Consider the following 20,488-nt stretch of genomic DNA (forward strand, 5'->3'; position numbering starts at 1 on the left):
AGCCGGGCGCCCCGAACAGCCTGCATACAACAGGGCGCAGGGGGGACATTCTCCCCTTCCTGCCAGCCACCGCCTTGCGGAGCACATCCCAGCTTCAGTCGGAGGGTGGGAGAGGGAGCTAAGAGGGGCCAGCTCTCAGTGTGTGTGTGTGTGTGTGTGTCCAATTTTAAAATGCACGTGCAATTGCACTTCTATAGCTGTGCACCGTGCCCACAGTGATGTGCACAAACCAGGCCAGCTGAGATGTGTGTGGAGGGAGATTTCCCAATTTGCACACGCCATCATGGTCCCACACAGATAAATTAGACACCCAATCACTAAAATAAAGCAAAACTCCAGCAGTCCATGCCCGGGCTGTACGCTGGGGGTTGTGTGTGCTGGGGCAGGGGGAGAGGCTGGAGATTAGATGTTGGGCTCAGTCCCCAGTGCTGGGTTTTTCCTCTCTGCTCTCAGCACAAAGGGACGTTTGGAAGTGGATGAGGACATCGCCCCGCCCACGCTGTCCCATGTGGGGCAGCCCCTTTGATTCCATACAGCAGGCTGGGCATCAAGGGCAGGAAGGTTTAGGTAAAAATCCCCTCCCTCCCTCTGCCTCGCTGCTTTGACATAAGGATCTCACAGGGCTCAATGGACATTCATGAGTTAAACTTCTCAGCATGCCTGGGCCTGCTGGGAAGGGCTGTCACCCCCTGGTACAGATGGGGAAACTGAGGCACGGGGTCAGACATGGGGTGTGGGTTAGAGCCAGGACCCAAAGAAGGCGAAAACGCCCCCAAACTGCAGGTGTGCGTTCCGGGAGAGCCGCTGGCGAAGGTGACAGGCAGCGGGATATGGACCCTTACAGCTCTGCAGAGCCAGTGCCAATCCTGCCGGGCGCGGCAGTCATCACCCAGTGGCTGGGGTCCCATGGGAAACAAGCTGGTGGGTCCCTGTGGGGGGCGAATCCCTGGGGTGAAACCACTCCAATTGCCCCCCTGATTGGCAGTCTCAGGGACCGCCCCTCTTGCTTAAAGGAAACCCCTGGGCCTAGCCTGCCCTGACAAAGGGGAGCTGCCCAAGGATCCCCTGCCTGGGGGCCTGCAGAAATGAAACCCAGCTGGGCTCCCCGGGCCTGCCAGGGACGGCTCCTCTCCCCACCCCCGTTCACCACAGGCTGCGGCCCTGGCTCAAGCCAGCCTGGAATTTTCCAATCGCAAACCACAAGGTGAGCCAATAACTTCAACCCCCCCACCCCCGATAATAACCCTAGTCAAATCTTCCACCAGATGCTGCTAAGCCCCCTGCACTCACACACGCCTCATAAATCCAAGGATGCCAGACTGGGGGGGGCTCACATTTTCCTCTCCCGGCTGGAAAGAGAGAGATCCCGGGAGGGGAGGGAGAACTGGCCCGTCCAAAGTCTCGCTCAGTGACGATGATCCTTTCCTGTAAGTCTGTTCTGCGGCTCGCTGGAGAGAGCCGGGTTCAGATGGCACAAAAGCCCATGAAATATTCAAGGGCAGAAGCTTTTAGTGGTGGCACACGAGGGAGGCCAGTTCGGATTATGGATCTTTTAATTGTTGCAGGGGGCGGGCAGGCCTGGGGCCTGATCCGGAAGGGCTCCGGCAGCAGGGCGGCCCCGGTGCCAGCCGCACGAGCACTCGGAGGAGGGGCGTCCCGCTCGCCACACCCCAAAGCCCTGCCCGCTGCATCGCCCCAAAGCCATGGCACTGCCAACCTCTCCCCCTGCGGGAGGCACTGCCTGCCCACCTGTGGTGGGTCTCCCTGCACTGGAGGCCCCCAGCAGCTCCCACCAGCCCAGCCTTGGCCGACACCCAGGAGATGCTGAACAGCTGATCTATGGCTGCCTCCCGCCCCTCAGGTGGCTCCTGCTGGGCAACCAGGCTCTCCCCCCCCCACCCCCCCGCACGCCCCTCTGCTCCAGCAGCGAGCACGGCGAGGGGGGGGACTGGCTCCCTGTTGGATGGACGCAGCTCGGCTCTGAGGTTTCTGGTTAATAAGCCTGGTGTTTGGAACCGGCCATTTCATAGCAAGAGGCCTATTCATAGCAAGGCCAGGCTATAATTAACAGCGGCACTACCGCCCGGGAACCGCTAGGAGACTAGAATCCCCAAGCTGCCCGGCCTGGGGGAAACCACAGAGGAAGGAGAGAAGGTGCCCACTTTAGAACAGTTCACGCCCCCCTTGCCCTAAAAATAACCCCCACGGACCGAGAAACCCAGGACTCTCAGCCTACGAGCTACCCACCCTGCTCAGCCAGGAGCTGGGGTCCCACCCTCACGTGGGCATGGCGGTCCAGCCCCCGCCCCAGGGGGCACCACACTCCCGTCGCCCCATCCCCCAGGGCTCCTGGAGTCTGGGTCTCGACTGCCCCTCCTCTCCTCTGCATGTCAAACATCTGAGTCCAGTCTTCCTCGGCACCCCTCCTGTCCGAGCAGACAAAGCTCCCACACCCACCCAGAGCCACTGGCCAAGAGGCTAACTGGTCTTTGGCAGATCCTGGTGCCAATGCTGCACTGTGGCACATCTCAGGGGGGCTCTTGGCACAGGCAGATCAGGACAGCCGTTCGGCTGGGGTCGCGGCTCCGAGCAGGACCACGGAAGGGGTGCAGGACAGTGAGGGCAGGCCAGGCCTGACACTAGAGAAAGAAGGATCCATAATTCCCTGGCGGTGCAGGCCAGTGCGGGCAGGAGTGCAGACTGGGGTCAGGCCCTCTTCTCTAATCCTGCTCCCGGCAGGTGGAGAACAAGGCGCCGTGTGCAGACGTGTGGGGCCAGTTAAGCCCTGAGAGCTGCGTGAGCGCGTCGCCCCTCTCCAGCAATTTGCCAGCTCGAAGAGCCAGGACTCCTCACAGACACGCTGACGCCCCCCGTTCTCCGGGGCAGCAGCCAGTGGTGCTGTGGTCCCGGAGATTAGAGATGGGACAAAGAGCCGTGGGGCTAAGGCAGGGCTCTTCCTGGCGGGCAGCCTGCAGTGATTTAACCCTCTATTTATAAGCCACTCTTCCCTTGGGCACTACTCCACAGTCCTGTCCCGGAGAGCCAGGCTCTCTGTTCCTCTGATGACATATCATCCCATTGCTCCCAGCTCGATTCCAATTCCTCTCCTCTGGGATCCGTACCGGACCCTCCCCGAGCAGCCGAAGGACGCGTACGGATGGACTTTTTACCCTGGACTCCCCAGTTGTGGCTCTTCTCTGAGCTGCTCCAATTTATTGACATTTCTCTGGCACGGAGGGTCCTGGAGCTGGACGCCACATGCCAGGTGCGCTCTCAGCAGCCACAGGGAGAGGGATTATTGCCTGGCGACTCTGGGATACCCCATCTACGCAGTGCTAAAACGGCAGCGGATTCTCTCACGATCCCCTGGCTCTGCAAACCCCAAGCCATCTGGCTGCCCGCCATCGCCCCTGAAAGCTGATCTAGCCACGGGCCATCGCCCCTGAAATGTCAATCAGGAGCTGTTCGAGCTAGCCAGCAGTGACACACGGGGCCAGCGTGGGGAGCAGAGCCCCCAGGCCGCGAGCGCTCGCGGCACCCTTCGTAAAGGAGGGGTCCTGGCTGATCCATCACATGCCTTCTGCTGCCTCCTCCAGCTTGGGCCGTGGTTTAAAGCCACAGTCTGGCCTCCACGCAGGAGTCGGCCCGCGGCGTACGAGCCAGGAGGCTCAGGGCAGGCACTACAGTGAGAGGGGAAACAGGAAGGATTTTGCATCCAAACCATCTCTGGAGCCTTTCCCGCCCCAGGGGTCCCAGTCGCTTTTCGGGGTGGGGTGGGGATGATGCTGGTGCACAGGCAATCGTCCGGCACTCACACGCAGACCCGCATCAGGGCTCTGCGGAAGAGGCAGAACGGCCAGCACAATCGTCCCCAACGGACCTTGGGATCTTTTACTTCCACTGGAACACAAGTTGTCCTTAAACATCTCCCCTCTGGCATCACATCAGCCTCCCCGGAAGCACAGCAAGAGGCTCAAGGCCTCGTGTGGGACTCGAACCCACAACCTTGTGGCTCAGAGGTGAGACTGCAGCCTGCTGAACCGCAGTAGCAGCTAGCCCCAAGCATGGTTAGTATCAGCAATCAAAGCAAAACTCAAGAAAAGGGGGTGGGGGCATTACACGGCAGGGCCGGGCACCGAACCCGAGCACAAGATTATTTCAGAGCTCCACAGACTCATGCACACTTTCTCCATTTCCTTTCCCTGTCACTGCTGAGTCACACGCGTCTGTGCCCAGGTCTCCTTTAGAACCAGCCCCCGGTCCAGTGAGGACCCAGTCCCACTGCACGCCAAGTGCAAGCCTCCACCGAGAGCAGCATATACAGTAATGAATGGGGAGCGACACCTTCTTGTCCTTGTGTTATGGGATGGGGAGAGCAGGGGGCCCGAAGAAATTAAAAGATGGAAAATTCAAAACCAACAGAGATAAATACTTCTTCACCCCATGCAAAACTAGACTGTGGAACTCACTGCCACAGGAAGTCACAGAGGCCAAGAGTTTAGCATGATTCCAAAAGGGATCGGCATTCCTATGGAGAACTAGACTATCCATTATACAAAGGATGAAAATTCTGGCAGGGATATTAAGCCTCCTGCTTCAGGGCTTAAGCCAATCTCTAACTATTAGAAACCAAACTGAGACATAACATGGGGGCAGATTATCCCACACCTGCCTATGGCCGAGTTCTTCTACCTCCCTCTGCAGCCTCTGGGGCGTGCTGCTGTCAGAGACCGGACTTCAGACCAGATGGACCTGGGGTCTGATCCAGTCAGGCCCCAAAAGGCAAGCTAGCAACGTGGGCTGTGTCCAGGAGACAGGGAGATTATCTCCAAGCCATGTCTGAGTTGCCTTGTGGCCTTTAGCCCACTCCCAGTTAGAGAGGCAACATGGATACAGACGAATACAGTCATAATGAATAGCATATGTATGTGCTACTGTCCTCTATTGCATGGAATCAGAACTGCTCAGCTGTGTGCCATAGTCTCAATACTGCTAGCAGCTAAGGGAGATTCTCCTTCAGCTCAAGAGGCAGAGCCCTGAGCTTTGGATGCAGGAGTTCCTGTGTCCTCTGCCTGCTGTTGCCAGGAAGTTCTCAGTGGGTCTGGAGTGCAGCCCAGTGACAAGGGAGCAGTCCCAGGTGGGCTGACTTGCTAGAATACACGGCCCGGAGGATGTTTTTCATGGGTGCCTCTCACAGAGTATTAGAGAGAGTGGGAGTTTCCCTCGCCCATTCTACAGCTCGGAAGGCTGAGGCCCAGCGCTGGGACAGGGTGTGCCCCTGGCTGCAGAACCAGGACTGCTAATATTCAGTCTCATGCTCTAACCGCTGACCAACGCTGTCTCCCCCAACTCCTGCCTGGCTTTCCAGGGGTGGAGAATACCACAGCCGCTGAGCGACGGGACTGTTCCTGCTAAAACCCGGGACACTCCGCAGGGTGGTGCCTGTGCTCTGACTGCCCTGGGCAGGAAGGATTTTACGGCTTGTATCCGGAACAGGAAATCGCTCCGGCGCTAGGCCAGGAGCCCTGCCCAGAGAGTGCGAGCTCCCAGAGCAATGCCTCTTGGAAGCACGGCAGTCTCCCCATGACTGCAGCCGGCATCTCTATCCCCCAATCTCAGCCACCATCAGCCAGGACAGAGCGAGGAGAGCAGGCGGGGGGGTGGGGAGAGGGCAAGCCTTCAGGGATCGCACGGCAAAGGGAAACCTGCCACGCCCGGAGCCTGGGCGGAGCCGCGGCTGCCCCCTCCTTACCTTTGATGGTGTGTTCGGTGGGTCCCAAGAACCACGGGAGCAGCAGCAGGTACAGCAGGTACACGAGCGAGAGGGCATTGAACCGGAACACACAAGCTGGGGAGAGAGACAAAGGGAGGCGGGTTAGAGATCTGAGCCGCCCCAGGGCAGGGCAGGACACCCTATGGCCCCCGCTGCTGCAGGGTCCCCCAGGCGGCAGGGAGTGACTTGTGGAACAAGTGTCCCCCCAAGCAGAGCTCCTCATTACTCGGCCCAGGAACCGAGGCCCCATTACAGCAGAAGGCTGTGGCGTCAGGCCAGCACGAACCCAGATCACCTCCTCCTGGGGGACCCTCCCCAGCCCCCCACAGCATCAAGGCACTGACAAGCTGGCAGCCACCACTACCCCTGCCCAGGAAGAGGGGGCCCACAGGCAGACAGGCTCTGACCTCAACCCACCCCCGGCTGCTCGCCCACTCCATACAAGAGTACCAGCACTGCCCCCAAAATGGGGAATTCACCGCCAAACGCTCCCTGGAAAGCAGGGGCATTCCTGACACCCACCAGCATGAGGTTTCATGGCATGGGATTTGCTAACCTTCGGGTCTGCAGATTCATAATATGGGAAGTTTTTGAAGTAGACTAGAAGCAGCCTGTCAAAAAAACATCCAGCAAAGACCTGGGTAGGGAATGTGCGCCACTGCCCTCTACTGGACAGATTCAGAACTGTTCAGCTGTGTGTCATACCCCCTGTACTGGTTCCAGAACTTCTCCCCTTAGCTGCAGCACTAAGGCCGGTGTGTCTGGAGCTAGAGGCAGAGTTCCAGCAGCACCATCACCCTGCTGTGCAGCATGGGGGGGACTGAAGCTCCCAGGCAGCCACAGGGCTAATATGATATTCAGCCGTTACACGGCGTTTTACACATTTTAACGAAGGCCAAGTCTCCCCAAGAGGAAGAGCAGCGTCAGGGCTGGGAGTAGACCCCAGGAGCTCCCGGGTCCCAGCTCAGTGGTCTGGCCACTAGACCATGCCCAACCCCCAGCGCACCTGACACTGCATTTCAAGGGGCGGGGGAAGAGGGAAGCAGCAGGGGCCTCACACAGCCACCCCTTCGGAGAGCTCCAGCACCGCCCCAGTCAGCGACACCCTTCCAGCGTGGGGGCTGCGGGTGGCTTTGCCCTTCTAAGTCCCTGCCCCCCCTGGGTTTCCAAGTCTAGACACCATTTAGTTTGCTCCACAACACGGAATCTCTACGGCAACCCACCTCACACACACCCCTATTCCCAGCCTTGCCATGATTTCCGTGCTCCCTGCTCATCCCCTGGGGGGACCCAGCCTCCAATCGGGGCTGGAACGCTGGGGAACCCTCCTGTTCGCTCATGCGCCAAAAAGGGACACTCTGAAGCTGGATCATCATCAGCGGGGAGGGGGACGCTGCTTCCCGTGTAGGGCAAAACCCCTGGGTGGGAGAGTCCTGCAGGAGGGAGTTGGGATCACACCCCTCGGGGGTGATGGAAGTTACCCTGACAGCCTCACCCTCCGGCCGATCACTGGAGAAGGTTTGAGCCGTCCCGTCCCGCGCTCGAGTTGGGGGAGAACCTTGTAGTGGATGCTACGGCCCCGGGCCAGACAGTCTGGAGCAGAGCTCGTGTTTTCTGTAGGATTCACCCGCCTCTGCACCTCAATTCCAATGCCAGTTAATGCTGCCCGCAGACCTGCCTTTCTAGGCACAGCCAAGCCCAGTTGACAGGCCCATTCCCGGCCCTGGCTGAGTGTCACATCGGACGGTGCCGGCTCTAGAGGGTTTGGACGGAGCAGCGGCCGAGCCGCATTCTGCAAGCAAAGGGGCCCACTCTCATTCCCCAGCTGGGCACATCTGCTCAGACACTGGGCCCCAGACCACCGCGCCAATTCCAACCTCGCCCCCTGGGGCTGAGGATTGCGGGATACGGCTGAGGCAAAGCCCACGTGTGGGCTCACAGCAGAACCCGCCGCCGCCCAGGTGTCCCCAGGGTCATGAGCCACTCGCTACCGCCTGAGCGTGAGGGAGCCAGGGCTCAGCTCCCTGATCTGCCCAGCCACGGGCAGCACAAGTTCTCGCCTCTCAGCCCCCGCTGTCCCTCATCCAGGCTAGCGATAGACACCCGCCGACTCGGAGCATCCCCCTGCGGTGTCCGGCCCCGATCCGCTGCACGCTCCCAGAATCGCCAGGCCTGCCAGTCCCAAAGCCTGCTAGCTCGCCTTAGCACACAGCTCCGCTTAGCATGCGGCACTGAGCTCTGTTTCTAGAGACAGCCGGGACAAACGCACTCGAGCAGAGACATATGGGAACAAGCAGAACTGCTGAGCACAAAGCGTTACAGACCCAAGACAATCGCACCACACCTCCTAGAGCCTAGACCCTCTTGTCCACTAAGGTTCTGCTCACCCCAAAGCCCTTCTCACAGTGCTTTCCCACCAGCGTGGCAGAGACCCGTCTTCCATGGCAATCGTGCCCCCCTTGACAAAGGACTCATCTGCACCCCAGACAGAGTGCCGAAAGTTCACAGCCCTGCCTCCTACACAGGATCAGCCCTGCCAGGTTTGGGTTTTCGTGCAGTCCCCGCAATCATAAGAACATAAGAACGGCCGTACTGGGTCAGACCAAAGGTCCATCCAGCCCAGTATCCAGTCTTCCAACAGTGGCCAGTGCCAGGTGTCCCAGAGGGAGTGAACCTAACAGGTAATCATCAAGTGATCTCTCTCTTGCCATCCATCACCACCCTCTGACAGAGGCTAGGGACACGATTCCTTATCCATCCTGACTTATAGTCATTAATGGACTTAACCACCATGAATTTATCCAGTTCTCTTTTAAACCCTGTTATAGTCCTAGCCTTCACAACCTCCTCAGGCAAGGAGTTCCACAAGTTGACTGCGCGCTGCGTGAAGAAGAACTTCCTTGTATTTGTTTTAAACCTGCTGCCTATTAATTTCATTAGGTGACCCCTAGTTCTTGTATTATGGGAATAAGTAAATAACTTTTCCTTATCCACTTTCTCCACATCACTCATGATTTTATATACCTCTATCGTATCCCCCCCTTAGTCTCCTCTTTTCCAAGCTGAAAAGTCCTAGCCTCTAATCTCTCCTCATATGGGACCCTCTCCAAACCCCTAATCATTTTAGTTGCCCTTCTCTGAACCTTTTCTAGTGCCAGTATATCTTTTTTGAGATGAGGAAACCACATCTGTACGCAGTATTCGAGATGTGGGCGTACCATGGATTTATATAAGGGCAAATATATTCTCCGTCTTATTCTCTATCCCCTTTTTAATGATTCCTAACATCCTGTTTGCTTTTTTGACTGCCATTGCACACTGCGTGGACATCTTCAGAGAACTATCCACGATGACTCCAAGATCTTTTTCCTGATTTGTTGTAGCTAAATTAGCCCCCATTATATTGTATGTATGGTTGGGGTTATTTTTTCCAATGTGCATTACTTTACATTTATCCACATTACATTTCATTTGTCATTGTGTTGCCCAATCACTTAGTTTTGTGAGATCTTTTTGAAGTTCTTCACAGTCTGCTTTGGTCTTAACTATCTTGAGCAGTTTAGTATCATCTGCAAACTTTGCCACCTCTCTGTTTACCCCTTTCTCCAGATCATTTATGAATAAGTTGAATAGGACTGGTCCGAGGACTGACCCTTGGGGAACGCCACTAGTTACCCCTCTCCATTCTGAAAATTTACCATTGATTAGCATGTTGCTCAGCCTGTGAATGGGCGTCCATTTGCATATGAGCAGCCAGAGAGAGAGAGAGAGAGAGAGAGAAGTGTCCGGTCCGGTCTCCCTGCCTGCCAGGAGGATGGGGATCACCTGGTGACCTGCCTTCGCTCACAGACCTATTTGGAATATCTACATAACTCCTCGCAGCTTATCCCTAACGTACACCTCGCAGGGATTACGGGGACCAGCGTGATGCCGGCTCTCATTAGAGACCTTACACGGCATTCTTTGGTGAGCTACCATGTGGATCCCAGACCCAGGGGACCCGCCATGACTGCCGTGCTGGGCCTCCCCACACGCTCTGTGCAATGCCAGGACAGGTCATGGCGGAGGGATTCTCAGGTGGCCAATAGGATCCAGGCTGCACAGGGGGCAGAGATAATGCTCTGATGAGGAGCATCCAATTTGGCCACTAGATCAGTCGGACCTTCCCTATTGGCTCCGCCCCACTGGGCGACCCCAGCGGGGAATCAGTCAGTATGTTCTGGGAGGAGGCGCGCACCATACAGGGGCAGGATAAATCTCCACTCACTCATCCCACCCAGCACCCCCTCCCCATGGCTGGCAGCCACTGCCCTCTGGAAAGAGCTGCAACTTTCCTTCCAGAGACGCAGCCACTTCAAATACATATTAAAAAAAAAAATTCTCTCAAGAAAGCGAGAGCACAAGCGTGCGAGCCAGAGCACCGTACTGGAGAGATTGTCCCCTGAAAAATGGTTCCAGGCTAGACTCCCTTCCCCCACGCCAGGCTCAGGCTGCCAGGATTTCCCCTTTTTACCAGAAAACGGGCAGTCTGGTAATAGCTGTATATGTCTATCCAAAAAAATAAAATAAAAAAAAATCAATCTTGTCCAATGCTGGAGAGGAAGGGGGGGGAGGATGGGTGTATTTTGGTGCCAACCAAGACCTTTTTATGTGACTGTTTATTGAAAACCTCCCCCTCCTATTTCCACAATGCATCTCATACACAAACCCACACACACACCCCTTCAGATCAGGGCAGTGTTCGCTACAGAAACGCCACAAGAAGCCCGCGGTGTCGCTAAGGGTCCCATCATCTCCCCTCTCCAAGGAGCTCGCACTGCAGCCCGCCCTGGGAATGCGCCAGAACCAGCCTTCCCTGCAAAGCTGGACCTGACAGGCACGCTCCCCCCGGGGGCCAGGAACACGCCTTCCCTTCTGCTTTGACACCCAAAGACGCCCAGGCCAACCGGGGGATCTGCCCCACCTTACACCGTCTCTGCAAGACTCCCCCCAGGGCCGGGGCACTGAGCTCATCCTGTGCCTAGGGGTGAATTACGTCAACTCTAAGCACTCCAGAGCAGGGACAGTCTTTCTGTGCTGTATATACAGCGCCGAGCGCGGTGCTGCCCTGGCCTACGGCTGGGTGTGCTTCCACATTAGAGAATCATAGAAACATAGGGCTGGAAGAGGTCTCCGGCCCAACTCCCCCGTGCTGGACGACATATGAACCCCCTGTTTGGGGAGCCTCGCCTGGGCCTGGCCCTGGGGCCATTGCGGGGAGCATTAGCCGAGGTTTGGGGAGGTTTGGCCTAAACCATCCCCGACTAGGGTTGCCAACCCTCCAGGAATTAAAGATTAATCTTTAATTAAAGATTATGTCATGGGATGAAACCTCCAGGAATACGTCCAACCAAAATTGGCAACCCTAGGCCAGACAGGTGTTTGTCCCACCTGTTGGGGATTCCACAACTTCCCCGGGAAGCCTATTCCAGTACGCCACTACCCTCATGGTTCAAACATTTTTCCTAATATCTAACCTAAATTCCCCACGCTGCAGCTTACGCCCATCGCTTCTTGTCCTACCTGCTGTGGATGCGGAGAACAGTTGATCACTGTCCTATTTAGAACAGCCCTTAATATAGCTGAAGGCTTCTCAGATCCCCTCTCAGCCTCCTTTTCTCTAGACTAAACATGCCGAATTTTTCCAGCCTGTGCTCATAGGCCGGTTTTCCGATGGCTTTTCTTGCTCTCCTTTGGACTCTCTCCAGTTCATTCCCGTCTTTCCCACAGCTGAACGTGGCGAGGGCTCCCCAGTGCTGAGTACAACAGAGCCATCATCTCCTGTGTCTCACACGCCCGCTGCACCCGCTCACAGGGGGGGAGGACGTAGACCAGTGCGGAGCACTGTATAAGCACCTTGATGGACCACCCCAAAGGCAAGACACTGGGAGACATGCCATTGTGTGTGGGCCCTCTGGGCTCCACTGCGGGGGAACACCCAAAGGAACCGGCCATTTGCCATCAGGCCTTCACTCTTTGTCCCAGACATTGGCACGGAGCTGGCACAGCTTGCAGAGTGGCTGCAGCGTCCATGCCCAGGGAGCAGGATGGGTGTCTGGGTGAGGGCCCTTGTGTATCCCGATTATCAGTGTTTGTTTGGGCACATTCAGAGCACAAGCAGTTTAAAGAATGGCTTCCCTCTGAGCTGCCCAGAGTGCGGGACGCTTTACGGCAGTGGTTTCTCAAACTATTGTGCTGGTGACCCCTTTCACACAGCAAGCCTCCGAGTGCGACCCCCCCTGATAAATTAAAAACACTTTTTATATATTTAACACCATTGTCAATGCTGGAGGCAAAGCGGGGTTTGGGGTGGAGGCTGACAGCTCGCGACCCCCCCATGTAATAACCTCGCAACCCCCTGAGAGGTCCCGACCCCCAGTTTGAGGACCCCTGCTTTACAGCCTCTCAACCCGCTCTGAGAACAGCTGTGAGACGCGCAGGGCCGCAGGAGGTGGGACACCTTTGGGGCCACAGTGACACCAATCTGCTTTCAGTGGCGTGCTCCAGGGAAGCGGATCATAAGTCCCATCCCCACTCCTCTATACCCGAAGCCGCGGTACCTGGAGGTTTATCAGAGCTCATGCCGAGATTCGTTCACACCAGAACATGGTCTCCAAGCCCACCGAACTAGGGGAACATTCAGATCTGGGTCCCCGCTGGGTAACTCTGGCCTTGTCCTCCTCTTCCCCCTTCCATCAGGACATCCCAAACATTCCCCCTCGCCATGCACGGGTAGGAGGCTCAGGCCCATCCCCCCCGCCTGTGCACGAGGGCACAGAGAGGCTAAGCCACTTGCCCAAAGCCACACGCAAGTCAGCAGCAGCGTCCGGGCTAGGAGACAGATCGCCTGACTCCCCGTCCTGTGCTTTAATCACAAGATCAGCTTTCCTCTTTGCTCGAGTTTATTTTTAGGCAAATTACAGCTTGTTTTAAGGAGTGAAACCATCTGACCGGTCTGGAGCTTGGAGGGATTTAGAACAAACGATGGGCGCTGTGCTTCCAGCCAGCCTAGAGCTGGAAACCCCACGTCTCCAATAGCAAAAGTGCTGGAGATGTGGCAATCCATACCGTGGGTTACAAAACCAGCAGATCACGGGGATACACAAAGGAAGTCAGTCTACTTCAGGTGGAACTCACCAGGCTAGATGCTATCTGATCAGAAACCAGGTTGCTGGGCAACACCAGACACAAGCCACAATCAAATGCAGACACCCACATGAGCAAGAGGCCGTAGGGAGCCACTTGCCGGCACGGAATGAGACTAGCCGCAAAGCCGTAGGCGCTCCGGTTAGCGCAGCTGCTGTCAGCATTCATTTGTGCCCCAAGTTTCTAGCCCCCTTCCCCAGCTTCCTACTGGAGTAGCAAGCCGGGCTGGTGTGGGTCGCCCACAATGTGCAGCAGGCTTGGCCCCTTCCCCCCCAACAATAAAAGTAAAGGGTTATTTACAGTGTTGCCAGACCCGATAAGATCGGGAGCTGATGATATGTTGTTTTTCTTAAAGCCCCAGTACCTGAGTCATGTGATTACAGGAGAATCTCCGCTTTTTTTTTCTTTTCTTTTTTTTTTTTTTAAATTCACTTTCTAGTCTACATGGCTGCGGGGAAGAACTAGCCATGTGGCCCCTAGAGGCCAGAAGGCAAATATAAAGGTCCAAACATTGATTTTGGTTTAAAATCTCATGATCTTCAAGCCGATCCCCTGATTTTCAGGGGCCTGCTGCGATTTTTGACACTTGGCACTGGCAATTGGGGGAGGGGGAGGTTCATGTACCGAGGCCTCATGGGAAAGAGGGCGTCCGAGGAGCGAAGCGGGACGGGGGTGGCACTGGGAAAATAACCACTGGCAGGCCCATCCCCTAGGATGCAGCTAAAGCAGCAATTGGGAAGGTTTAGGAAAGGGCCAGGTGCAGAGATGGGGTGGGGAGGGGAGGGGGCCTAGAACTGGCTGATGCTCCCCCCCCCCCCCCACTGCCATGCACCCCTCAGTCTCTGATTGCTGAGCACTCACCCTGAGCCATCACATCCTCCCTTCCCCTCCCCAGCTCACTCCAGGCCTGTGGCCTCTCTCTGTGCCAGAGCGGCTCATGCCCACAGGCCCAGCCCGAAGCAGAGCTGAGGACTCCCAGGTCCCAGCTTCCCCAGGCCTTTATCGGAGCTAATGAAACCCGGGGGGGCCAATAAGCAAGGTGGGTCCTGCTTACACAGAGCGCCAGGGCCTCTACGAAGCAGCACAGCGTAAATATGCTCCGTACGACGGTGCTGGCTAGTGCCGGGCGGTGTGCGCGGCGCACTCCGGCTCTGACAGGAAGGGGGCACGGCCCTTCCTGTGTTTACCAGCAGGTTTCCGTGGGATCTCGCTCCCTGGGGATAGGAAGCCGCACAGCCGCAGAAAGGCCGTGTAGCCGGACACCGCGGGAAGAAGCGTGACCCCAGTCACTGCCCAGTCACGCTCCCACCAGGAGCTCAAATGCACCAGGCGGGAAGCCCAGGACTGGGATGCCAAGGATATAAGATTACTGCATCGACAGAGGGCCTCTCCGTGCTGCCCGACACACACGCCCTGGAGTTAACACACAGTCCAAAGCCCCTGGGGCTGCTGGGAACAGGCTGGGCTGGAGCCTGTCATCCCTGCAAATCAATCTCCCTCGAGCTCCACCAATTGGCAGGTTGCGGCTGCACCCAGAGTGCTTGGTGTGGGGCACAAGGTGGGGGTGCGCCCACCGCCGCAGAGAATCCGAATGCAGAGAGCTGGGGTGGCCCACTGGCTGCTCCCTATTCCGGGAGCAAGGAGGTACTGCCAGTCCCTGGTCCTGCTAAATGCATCTGACCGAGGTGCTGCTGGAGAGGGACACGTGGCCAAAGGCGAAAGCCCTGCGGAGCGTTTCAGAGATCAAAGCCAGCTCAGCCGCTTTCTCAGGGAGCTTAATGGTGGCAAGAGGGCATCAATATTAGCTTGGCACTGGCACAGCCTGGGGAGCAAGAGAACAAGTGCCCCCACATCCTGCAACACAGAACAGTGGGGGGACGGGGACAACCACCACCCCTTGCCCCTAGGCTCCATGGCCCACTTAGCCCTCCATCGCTGCTGAGCCGCCTGCCCCACCAGACCCCCTTCAGCAACCCCTACTGGCAGGAGACGAGGGCAGCCCGGGGGACCGGAGCCCAGTTTGAGATAGAGCATGTGGGAAGGCAAAACAGCCCACGCTCTCCAGGGAAAGGAGAGCACCCGCAGGAGCTGTACCATGCAGGCAAGGATCACGCCCCTCTCCCTCTCGCCTCCTCCTCCCCCGTGGCTCCATGCACAGCACTCGGGGCAGAGACGTCAGCTTACCAAAAAGGAGCAGCCTGCAGCAACCCTAAGATGCCAGTCATTGAGGACGGGGCGCAGAGGCAGGTGCTGGAAGTTCTGCCCTCTCCTCCCCTACCACTTATTTTCGCATAGCAGAGGGGGGGAGAAGGAGGGTGTCTGCTGGATTCTGGTTCTCACACACACACACTTACTTTGAGGGGGTCACACTCCAAGAGGCCCAGGAGAAAACAGGTCCAACAGAACGCTTAGGGCCGCAGCGTCATTGCAGGGCATTAGGCCCTGTCTCCAAATGCACGACGCAACGGTACCTTCCAGACAGCGACTGCTTAAGGCAGCCAGGAAACCCCAGGTCTCCCAATACACGCCCCCACCCAGAAAGGCAGATCCTGCACTGCACCAGGGAGACACTGGCCTTGTCCAAGTTCCCGCAAGGGAACCCCACCCATGCCAGCCGGGGTGAACCCGGCCCGTTCCGGTAAGGGTCAGACTAAGCCCAGGGGACAGACGAGCTGGGGCACACGGGGCTCAGGAGTGAGACACCCCCTCAGCATGCCTCCCTCTTCCCAGCCTCCCTTCTTAGCACACCTTAGGGTGCGGCCCCGAGGAGCGGGGACCTGCCCTTTAGCAATGGTGCTGCTCTCTCTCTCCGCGCAGCCACCGCCCCGAGTTTTGCTTCCCCGCTGCCCGCTCAGGAAACCAGCGCTAGAGAGGGTTCGAGGGACAGTGTCCCAGGGCAGCCGAGGCTGGAAAGTCATGTGGCCCCAAAAGGGGTCTGGCTCCCAGAGCACAGTGCCCACAAGCCACAGGGCCCACCCTAGAGCGCAGGTCTGGCCTCCTCTGCGCGCACCCCGGCTGCTTTCCAGCTCGGCCAGCACCGGAGGCGACAGATGTGGGTGACGGGGCAAGCGCCAATCAGCAGCATCCCCACCACTGGCTGCGGCACATCCCTCGGTGCCGCCCTGGGAGGGGAGCAGGCCAGCCAGTGACCTCTGCCTGCAGTGCCTTGCGCTCCCCGGCTTCACAAGTGCCAATGGTTGCTAACTACAAAATTTACAAACTGCATGATCTCATGGAGCAAATATGCCTCTTCCGGTGCCAGCAAGAATGAGGCAGAGAGAGCCCTTTCCCGAGAGCGAGAGAGACCGCTGGAGCTGCCGCAGCGGACTCAGGAGGGCAGCCCTGTTTTCACCCTCTCTTCCCCAGGAGGCTCAGGACTGCTCCCAGCTTCCTTGTCAGGGACCTCGGACCCTTGAGCCCAGGGGCATTAGAGCCTCTCAGTTAAATCGCCAGGGCCAGGCAGTTAACCCCTTCAGCACCAAGATCTCCCACACCCCAGCTCCAGCTGTGACTACTCCTGAGGAAATTCGGTGCCAAAACATTAAAAATTCTGTGCACATTTTAAAATTCTGCAAATGTTATTTGTCAAATAAATGTGGAAACTCCAGCATGGCAGTGGGGAGCACAGGCCACTGGCTGCACACCGGTGGGAGATCACTGTGCAGCTCCTCCCCAGGACACAGACTCAGCGGTGAGGCTGCACCCAACCCTGGCACAGTGCAAGGACCGGGCCTGCCCCAGAAACAGGGTGCTGCCCCTCTGTGCCAGGTGCACCACATGTGGGAAGGCAGGCTCAGCAATGCAGGAGGGGCTCTGTGTGGGGCAATCTGGGTGCGGGCGGCTCAGTGGTGGATCTGGGTGCGGGGGGCGGGATCTGGATGCACAGGGGCTTGTTGGGGGATCTGGGTGCAAAGGTAATGGGACTCATTTTTCTGCAGGGAAGCAAAGAAATATGTGGGGGACATAAATTCTGTGCATACGCAGAGGTGCAGAATTCCCCCAGGGGTACGTGAGGAAGCAAGCAGCGGGAGTCGTCTCTTCTCCCCATCAGAGCAGTCTCCACGGCTGCTGGGCTCTAGCTGCTCAGAATGGCTGATCCAGGGAGGAGTCAGCGCAGACCCAGCCACCAGACCTGACTAGCAGCTAACTGCAGCTCAGCCCAGGGTACGGGACTGGAAGCAGCTTCATATGTGGGACGGGATCCCAGCTCCTCAAGGCAACAGGGCCTGGGAGCAGAGTCACACACTTCCTATCCTGCCTCTGGCCATGACTCCGTGCAATGGTTGGTGGGCTGTAGCAACCTACCTGCCTGGTGCCCCTGCCTTTGTGCTAGGCACTGTGCATGCACACACACACACACACGCATGACAGCCCCGCGTTCATCTTCTCCCCCTCCTCAACCACTATTCTGCAGCAATGCTAAGCTGGAGCATACGCCACGTCCCACCCCAGAGGCAGCCGCACTTCAGGGACGAGGGAGAGAGCCGTACACACGCTCTGGAACACGCTGAGCATTCCCTGTGCAGCAGCTGGTTTGCAGGACTGCTCTTTGCTGCGGAGATAGGCTAGTGTCTGGCTGGCACTGGGCGGAGTGGGGAATTCGGTACGGAAAACTCAGTGAGCAAGGGGAACAGGGTGGGTGAGAGGAGCTGTCTTGAGGGCCTTGGGGACAAAACCGTCTAGCCCCAGAGCAAGCGGACTGAGCAGGGGGCGCGCTCACACCCTGCGCTGCCTCCCAGGGCCTCAGACCTGAGCCGCCGGGGCCTGAGCGCTGGAGGCACTAGAGAGGACCTGGCCCTGCTGTGCTACTGCCCGGAGCCAGGGGCTGGTTCTGGCCCCAAGGAGGCGCTCACGTGCTCTCGCTGCCGCAGGGAAGGCAGGAGCCTACGACAGAGCTTGAGAACTATTGACCTGACCCGGCAACCCACTGCACAGGGCGGGGGCGGGGTGCTGCCACCTCGCTTTGCATTTACACCAGTGACCTAGGCTCGGCGACCCCTCCCCAGCCTCTCCCTCCTCCTCTGCAGCCGCAGCAGCTCCTCCAGGCCAGGGGAGGAGGTTTGCATTCCCAGCCGTGCAGACGTGGTAACTCCATCACAGCGAGCAGAGACTGCCAGGGTCACACCGTCTGACCCCACCGCCGCAAAGGCTGATAGACGGCCGGGCCGCGCACGGCCCCAGCGATGCTCAGATGCGGAGGCCCGGTAGCGCCCTGCAGGCCCCACAGGGATCCAGCCGAGAGAGAACAGGAGCTGCGGAGCAGCAGGACTGGGCGTTGTGTCCTCACTTGGCTGGGAATGCTGCTCAAGTGGCAGTGGAGAAGATACCCGCCAAGGGCTCTCTCCTGCTCTCTGCCAGTCAGCCGCAAAGTGCCACGAACTCTCCGCTAGCAAGCGGCACCTTCCAGGGCACCGGATCGCTCCCGGGCTATTTACCCCCATTCCACAGCAGACACAGCCCTTCACGCTAACGCCATCGACTGCAGCTTGCCTCTTCTGCCAGGCACGTTCCCTCCTGTCTCCCATCCCAGAGCGCACAATGGGGGCAAACTGTCTCCACTAGGACAGCCATGCCACCACCAAGCCAGTTTGCTGCAGCATGAGCAGAGCCACTGCAATTCCCGCGCTGCGCCATCCCACCGCAGCAAGGTTAAACTCACGTCACTGAGCGTTAGCGGGAAAACACACACCCTGCCCAAAGGCGCTGGCGCCCTAGGAGCTCTCTGGCCACACGGGGACTTTCAGCAAGATAACCGCTCCGGAGTAGCTACTTCAGTAGTGTCCAAGTGTAGACAAGTCCTAAGGGCCACACTGTAGCTCGCCTCCTGCAGGCGCCCCAGGGGAGTGCAAGAGACAAGAGCCTCCCCAGCTCCCCTTACGTCCCTACACATGGGCCAGCCCTGGTTCTGCCCAAGCACATGGCACCGGAGAGTCGAGAGTGGCTGGGACCCCAGAGGGGCCATGGCCTCACCCAGAGCTGGGCTGGCACAGTGAGGAGCGCACACTGCACCCATTCCAGTGGGTGGCAGTGACCCCTGCTGGGGATGTGCCAGGCACACCTTCAGAAGCCGCTGCCAGTGCGCTGGGCTGTCCCAGTTATGCAGCCGGTGCCCGGCTTCTCCCAACTAAGGGCAAGTCGCCCAGGCAGGCAGCCTCCGTCCACGTTTAACGTGAGGCATGCAGCACACCAGTCCTTGGGCACAAGGGAGGAAGGGGCTGGGAGCCAGGACACCTGGGTTCTATTCCCAGCCCTCCCACCGATGAGTGAGGGGAACCCAATCCTGCTCTAACTCCTGAGCAGAGGGGGCCGAGCAAAGCGTCTTTGGCCTGCACGGGCAGCGTGCACCGCACAGGAAAGGCCCTGCCCTTTAGGGCTAAGCTATATCTCCGCACCCGAGACCGACGGCACTTTACGGGGGTGGCATTCAGAGGAGTCGGGGTTATTCGGATGCATTCGAAAGCCATTTCAAACCCAAGGGAATTCCCTCACTTTAGTCAACCGCAGATGCTCTGCGCAGGCCAGAGGTACGAGAGCTCGGTGGGGCAGACGCCCAGGCCCGTCGCGCAGCGTTCCCTGGAGCGGCGCAGTGCTCAGACCGCTAGGGATGGGGAGAGCCCTGCCCCTGCCCACGAGGCCAGGCAGAGAGGAAGGAGCAGCTGGAGCAGAGCCCGCTGGCACGGATTGCGCCGGTGACATCCCCCAGGCCTCATGCGGCCAGTGTTTTGGGGCTAATGGCTTATCTCAGTCTCAGCTCCCCCATCACGTGCTCGCGCCAGGAAGAGGAAAGCTTTGGTGCAGAGCACAGAGGCATTCAGGAAATCTGCTCAACCTCCCCGCCCCACCTCCAGTAAACCGGAGAGCATCAGAAAACCTACTGGGGAGCAGGGGAGAGAAATCCACATTCAGCTTCTCCCTCCCAGACTGTGCCTCGCCACCCAGCACAGACACAGCACAGGGGTGCTGCCCCAGACTGAGCATTAAAAGCAGCAGCACAGGGATTTGGACCCAGAGTTTTCACACGCCTGCAATTTAACACCGTCATGTGCAATCACAGGGGCTGGGCGGGGACAGCAGGATTCTGCAGATATTGTCAAAAACGTATCTGAGAACCGGCTGAGCAAGTTATGGAGCCTGAAAGCCTCCTGTTCCTTAAGAAAGGCAGTAAAGAAAAACAAGGCATCGCAGGATTTCCTGTTTGCTGCCTCTCGCTGGCTCCGGATCCAGCCTGCTCCAGTTTACAAGGAGGAGGATGGAGGTTTGCTCGACAAGTGCTGGGATCTGAGAGTCAAGCTCGGCTCTTTCTGCTCCTCTCCACAGCAGCGATACAGAGTGACGCCCGGGCAGCTGCAGGCTCTGAATTCCCCGTGGTCTCCAGCAGGGCTGCGCAGGAGTCCCCGGCAGCCTCACTCACACGTCTGACTCTCGCATTCTCAAGAGGTCAGAACGCAGCTCTCCCAGCCCCCAGCAGAGCCGGCTCTCCAGGGCCAACAGGAGTGAAGCCTGCCTGTCCCAGCCGAGCTGCGAGCGCAC

General features: G+C 58.1%; 1 protein-coding gene across 1 annotated transcript in view; it reads right to left on the bottom strand.

The window, feature by feature from the left end:
• PIEZO1 (piezo type mechanosensitive ion channel component 1 (Er blood group)) overlaps window positions 1–20,488 on the bottom strand; it is a 107,195-nt gene that overhangs the window by 53,558 nt on the left and 33,149 nt on the right. The window contains 1 exon segment of the mRNA XM_065567334.1: window positions 5,753–5,848. Within this exon segment, the coding sequence (XP_065423406.1) occupies window positions 5,753–5,848 (96 nt within the window).

This window comes from Chrysemys picta, chromosome 14 (assembly GCF_011386835.1).
Source record: "Chrysemys picta bellii isolate R12L10 chromosome 14, ASM1138683v2, whole genome shotgun sequence".
Taxonomy (NCBI): Eukaryota; Metazoa; Chordata; order Testudines; family Emydidae; genus Chrysemys; species Chrysemys picta.